The sequence below is a fragment of the Physeter macrocephalus genome, chromosome 21 (genome assembly GCF_002837175.3).
Source record: "Physeter macrocephalus isolate SW-GA chromosome 21, ASM283717v5, whole genome shotgun sequence".
NCBI classification, from domain to species: Eukaryota; Metazoa; Chordata; class Mammalia; order Artiodactyla; family Physeteridae; genus Physeter; species Physeter macrocephalus.
In genome coordinates this window covers 47,812,073-47,818,412 of record NC_041234.1, presented here as the reverse complement: position 1 = coordinate 47,818,412, position 6,340 = coordinate 47,812,073, and the positions used below count along the sequence as shown (strand labels likewise).

The window sequence follows — 6,340 nt, the reverse complement described above, 5'->3', positions numbered from 1 at the left end:
TGTTGAATTTGAGTTTTTGTTCATCAAGAGGAGCGGTGTGGTAGATGATAGGATATGGGTCAGGGAGCTCAGCAGAAAAGTCGGGGCTAGTGCTGGCCATCAGCATACATGTTGGTGAGTCATGGAAGCCGGAGGTGGGGTGAGCTCACCCAGGAAGAAGGTAGACAAGGAAAGGAGAAGACAGGTTCCATAAAGCGGGTGAGGAGTCTTTCTGCCAATCTCTCAATGTCTCTGAGCCGGGGACAAGGGCACCAGGGTAGCAGAGGCGGTACCTGTCGCTGAGTGTGGGAGGGCCTCAGAGTTCAGGCAGAAATCCTCCCTCCCAGGCCCTGGCTGCCAAGTCTCATGCGCTCAAAACCTGGGTCTGGTCTTAGTTGTCCAGGAGGGCCTGGTAGATCAAGAGAGGGGGCTTTGACGGGCTCAGAAAATGTGTAGGAACCCTTAAGTGAGAGGATGGAATAGAGAGAGGGTTTAAAAGATTCACTTCTACCAAGATCGGATAGGGCTGGAAACAGGTGGGCCTGGCATATAGGGAGCAGGCATGTTCTACGGGTTGAGGGATGTAGGGTCCCAGGAAGGGGAGAGTTCTAAGTCCGGGGTATTCCCCTAGTGAGCAGGTCTCAGATGTGCCCTTAGAGGGCCTGGCCGGCAAAGCTGATAGAATTGTTGCTCAAAATTTAGACAGAGAAAGGGGAGGGGTGATCCCCAGAGCAGTGTGCCAGCAGGGTATCTCACCCACCTTCCTATGTCCCCCGTGCTTTGTGCTTCCCAGGGAGTGTGGCAGACTGGAAGGGCGTGGCCTGTGGAATCAGGCCCAACCGGAATCCAGGCCCAGCTCGACACTTTGGGCTGAGTGATCTTTGGGAAATCCCTTCTCTGAGCTCAAGTTCCTCATTTACAAATTGAGGCAATAATAATATCTACCTTGGGACGTTGTTGTGAGGATTAGAAATAGTCAACTCTTAGTATACAGTAGGTGCTCAATACACGAATTCTTGTTATTTATGCTACCACACGGGAATAGGATGGCCTAAGTCATTGCTGAGTTGTACTCTCTTGGAGGGATTTATTGCCAGCTGGGACAAGAAGCTGAAATCTTTTGTTTACCATCTTTTCACATACATTTGTCAAAGGCGGCCTGGTGGGCAAATAAGTAAACACCGGTTCTCAACTTCCACTGCACGTAACAATTCTCTCCTGTGCTGGTCATCTCCAGCACACAAAGAAAAGCATGTTCACAAACCTTTTTGCTGGTGGTGATATATATAGAAGACTGAGAAAGCAATAGGGGGGCAGGGGTTAAAATAAGTTGTGAAATACTGAATTTAAAAAACAATGCATCGGGCTTCCCTGGTGGTGCAGTGGTTGAGAATCTGCCTGCTAATGCAGGGGACACGGGTTTGAGCCCTGGTCTGGGAGGATCCCACACGCCGCGGAGCAACTAGGCCCGTGAGCTACAACTACTGAGCCTGCGCGTCTGGAGCCTGTGCTCCGCAACAAGAGAGGCCGCGATAGTGAGAGGCCCGCACACCGCAATGAAGAGTGGCCCCCGCTTGCCACAACTAGAGAAAGCCCTCGCACAGAAACGAAGATGCAACACAGCAAAAATAAATAAATTAACTAATAAACTCCTACCCCCAACATCTTCTTAAAAAAAAAAAACAAAAACAACAAAAAAAAAAACCAATGCATCCCCTCCTCTGGCCGCCAAACTTACATTTGTGCCATGTTTTCTAATTTGTTCAAAGTGCTTTTCCATATTTGATTTCATTTGTTCCTTACTCTGGCCTGTGAGGTGAGTAGGTCAGATGTTGTCAGTACCTGGGAGGGGTTAAATCTGACAGAGCTGGTATCAGAACCCCATACCTCGTTGCTATGGAGCATGAGTGAACTGAGCCAGGTTAAACCTTGGATGAATGGGTGAAAAGCAATCTGTGAGGAAATGATGTGCAGGTGTTGGAGGGAGCTGTTTTGCAAGGAGACAAAGGTCACAGTGCCGTCTTGTTGTTGGGTGTCTGAAAGAGCCGGGTGGCAGTGTATCTGTTGTGCTGATGAGCAAACCGGAGCCCCACAGTAAGCAGAGGAGGACTTTGGAATTCAGTTGACATAGAGAGGTGGATTTAGGTTCAAAAGTTTTATCCTTTGCACGTTGTTTTAAATGACAGCAGTGACCCCGGTGACCTGGGTGGCCCTGGGTCACCCAGCTAGGGAGGGGCAGCGCCCTGAGGATTGAGACTCAATTCAGAACCCTTAACTCCAACTTCTTGGGCTTGAAATCAGCTCATTCAGTCCCCTGCCCTGTCTTTCTTACAGGGGTGTTGAAAAGAATAAGAGTGGAAAGGACAAATCACCACATGATGGCATTAAAAGAAGTAGTGCCCAGCGTTCACCTTTTCCAAATAACTAATTGGCCTCCATGTGTGAGCTACAGAGGGCAAATATTTTGGCTACACTCACTCACTGCATTTCCCCAAGCCAGTTTCCTTCCCTGTAAAACGAAGGCATCATCTCCTGCCTGGTGGGTTGTGAGAATGAAATATGCAGCATATGTGAAATAAGCATAGTGCAAACGATGAAGCAGTACTGTTATCTGTGGAATGCTTTGAGTCCTAGTTTCCCGGAGTCCACCAAACCCAGCTCACTCTAGGACCCTGAAACGCCTTGTTCTGGTGGGAGTAGAGAAGGTGGTTCTCTTTTTGTTTTCTCTAGCCGCCAGGCAGGCAGACTGAACTGGGGAGGAAAATGGAGGAAGATGGGTTGGCTCACCGCCTCTGTCTTATCCCCGAGCTGAGGGGGAAATGGCAGGGCGGAAGCGGGCTGGTATAACCTTTTCTTCGGTGAGTCAGCTAAAAAGGAATTTCTAGAGCTCCAATAACGTATAAGTGGTGGTTTGGGTTTGGATTTTTCAAGCTGCTCCCTCTTTTTAAGCTGCTTTAAGATGCAGAACTAAAAGCACACGCAATTGGGAAGCACATGGAAAATGACGGAAGCACAGCTTGTTACTAACGTGGACTTGAAGAACTCACTCAGCTTCTCCGGGCCTGTTTTCTCATCTGTAAAATGGGGACAATGCTACCTATTTTGCAGGGTCATTGTGAGTATTAATAGCATGTGAAAGTGCCGGGTCTGGTGCCTGGCACAGAACAGAGTTTCCAACACCTACCTGTCCATTTCCTTTCCCTTCCTGGTGGACAGACCATAGTCACTGAGCTCAGACGAAAACACTTATTCTTCAGCCTATTATAATGGCTGCCATTATTCATTTAATTCTCACAACAACCCCATGAGACAGCTCATCTATAAACATAGAGAAAACAGAGGAGCAGTTCAGAGAAGTTATATTGCCCAAGGTCACACAGCTTTCAACTTTTAAAGCCAGGATTCAAACCCACTTTGTCTAGTTTGCCTCTTAGATATCAGAATGTGAGGGGGGCTTCATCAGGCTGGATCTTCTGGAAGGACCATCTTTAAATAGACTCAGACCAAGGGGATAACCCCAGCCTGGCCCATTTGGGGAATGAACTCAGGGTGGAGTTTCAAGGGCATGAAATAGGCCATTGCTAGAGGCAGCCTGGCAATAACTGGAAGAGAACTACAAATGAATGTTTGCTTCCCAAATCTGTGGGGAAGTTAATCTGTGCTCTACCAGTTTCAGGAGCTTATGTTGTGAGGGTGACATGAATCCTTTATTAAGCAGTATATATTTAGCAATAAATATATTATTGGTAGTCTTCTGTCATCTCCCACTAAACATAACGTCCTACTCATTGTCTGACAGCCCTCCATTTACCACCCTACAAAGGAGAGGGATCTGAGTCTCCTTTTCAAACCCCTGTCCTAAGCTAGACTGCAGAAGCTACAATAGGAAGGCTGAGTCATCTTCTTAAAGGAAAATGAAGTGTACCAAAGCCACATAGAACAAAAGTATGTTTTCTATACAGATCATTTGTTTTCACACATGGCTGCTTTTCTAGGGTATCAACCCGGGAGCTGAGGACGTGCCTTCTCTTTACCGCAGAAAGTAGGTACCTTTCCTTGTAATCTGTGCTGTCCCCGCTCCTCCACTCCCAGTTACTGGCATGACTGCAGGTACCTTATTAACTAGCAAAATGACTGCCATGGCACACTGACCGCTTGGGACTGTGCCAGGTATGGCACAGCACAAGCAAAGAGGGCCAAAATGGTCTTCCAGCAGCCCACTTAAGAGCTAGGCTACGGCCTGAGCTGCTCTTACCCTCGGGGTTCTAGATAGTTCCAGAGTAAAGGCCCTGGCCTCAGATGTTCACACAAGGATGGCTCTCATAGTGCCTTATCGGTTTCCTCATTTCTCATGGCTGAAGCAAGGAAGATTGGGTAGATAGGATTGTTATGTTCTGTTCATTTACAGCTGTAATTCCTGAAAATAGAGCTGTGTGGCAGGGCAAGTCCTGGCTTTTGTGCTTGTCCCTTGTAAAGCAAGTGTTGGGTTAGTTCACAGCACTGGGGTAGAAAGGAGAAAGCAAGCTCCAGCCAGTCTGGACAGCTCTGATGCTGGGTAACTCACTGCCCACATCAAAGGGAGATGACTAGGATCTCTCCATAAGCCCAGGGACCCACAGCTGACACTCATATTTCTGCACAGGCTCACATGATAGAGGGGACTTTTATTTTTCAAAGAGAATTCACACACCCATTGATTATACAGAAACATTTCTCAGTACTCTTTTCTTTCCACTTAAGAAAAGTGGAATATACAATGATGAGGATTATAATTCCAAGACAAGATTGCTGGCTCATCATCTAGGGTACAAATACACACTTGGGCTTCCCTGGTGGCGCAGTGGTTGAGAGTCCGCCTGCCGATGCAGGAGACGCGGGTTCGTGCCCCGGTCCGGGAAGATCCCACATGCCGCGGAGCGGCTGGGCCCGTGAGCCATGGCCGCTGAGCCTGTGCGTCCGAGGCCTGTGCTCCGCAACGTGAGAGGCCACAGCAGTGAGAGGCCCGCGTATCGCAAAACCCCCCCCAACCCCCCCAAATACACACTTGTTTGACATTTTAATGAACGCAAAGCAAGATTAAGCATCTCTGCCTTTGTTGTACACGGCTGAAGCAGGAGCCCAGGGAGGGGAAGACTGCACAGCTTTCCTTGGTGGGGAAGACAGAAGCCCCTGTAGTTCTGTCTTCTTGTGGGGAGACTAACCCATGTTCTGTCGGTTGCCATAGCCCCTAGGATGGGTGTCCTTCCAGTCATCCCACTCCCGAGCTCTGTGGACTGCCTGTTCATCATCCTCTTCCTCCTGTTCCTGATCTTGTCGCTGAGCTGCTGTTGTGAACTCTGCCCAAGTGGAAAAATGAGAAAGCAGGGGTGAGGGAAAGAGCGACTGTCACGGGCCCCAGCTCCACTCTGAATACGACCACATAACAAGAGAACAAGGAAAATATACCTAGCTGCCTACCATGGGGCCAGCAGAACTGGGGAGAGTACTTACTATTACTTAACAGGCGACATGTTAAATAATAGTAAGACAGGATCCTCTGAGTGGTTTTCACGAGAAGGCAAAAACATAAAAGTTGCCCCTCAAAATGAATTCTATTTTGGGAAAGAATTCTTGCTAAAATGGCTAACCCCTCACAACAGAAAACAAAAACACCAACTGACCAACAGAACCCCAGCAAACCAAAAACACTGAAGTGTTTCCATAGTATAGTGGTTATCACACTCGCCTGACAAAAACACTAAAGTAAAAAAATTTTTATGATTTTATGATTTGTGATTTGCCGGGGAGGTGGGACTATAGGTGACTTCTCCTCCTTCATCCATTTCCTTTATTACAGTTCTGCAATGCTGTGTGTGTATAAAATTGGAAATCACGGGGCAGTTGAACCTACCAGAAAAAGAATGTGTGTTATTTTGCACGTTTGGAACAGGGTCTGAGGTCCAAATGGCACTTGTCGTGCAGTGTACCAAATACTAGGTCTCTTTTGCACTATTTTTTTCTTTCCTTTGTGAGGTAAAGGAACGTTTCCTAGCTACCGTGAATTTACCCAGGAGAAACTCTCATTACCATGATAAAGAATGAAATATGTGGGGAATCTGATCTCTCCTTACAGCTTAGGAGTCTTGTGTTCTGTTTTTTTAAACCCTTTTATTGTAAAATAAAAGATACTGGAAATCACATAAAAATATATATAACTTAAAATTTGATAAGGAGGCTATACCTTTATAGCCTTCACTCGGGTCAAGATATAGATTTTCTGGGCTTCCCTGGTGGCGCAGTGATTGAGAGTCCGCCTGCCGACGCAGGGGACGCGGGTTCGTGCCCCGGTCCGGGAAGATCCCACGTGCCGCAGAGCGGCTGG

The 6,340-nt window shown here is 47.5% G+C and overlaps 1 protein-coding gene across 5 annotated transcripts in view; it reads right to left on the bottom strand.

The window, feature by feature from the left end:
- Positions 1-3,244: 3,244 nt before the first annotated feature.
- IGBP1 (immunoglobulin binding protein 1) overlaps positions 3,245-6,340 on the bottom strand; it is a 39,028-nt gene continuing 35,932 nt past the window's right edge. The window contains exons 6-7 of one of the 5 annotated variants that reach the window (XM_055081964.1): positions 5,181-5,315; positions 3,245-3,297 (exon numbers count right to left, since the gene is read on the bottom strand). In XM_055081964.1, the coding sequence (XP_054937939.1) occupies positions 3,260-3,297; positions 5,181-5,315 (173 nt within the window). In that variant the 3' untranslated portion in view covers positions 3,245-3,259. Of the gene's footprint in view, positions 3,298-4,477; positions 5,316-6,340 lie in introns of those variants that run through there. The other 4 variants (XM_055081962.1, XM_055081961.1, XM_024116557.3 and 1 more) reach the window with 4 other exon arrangements.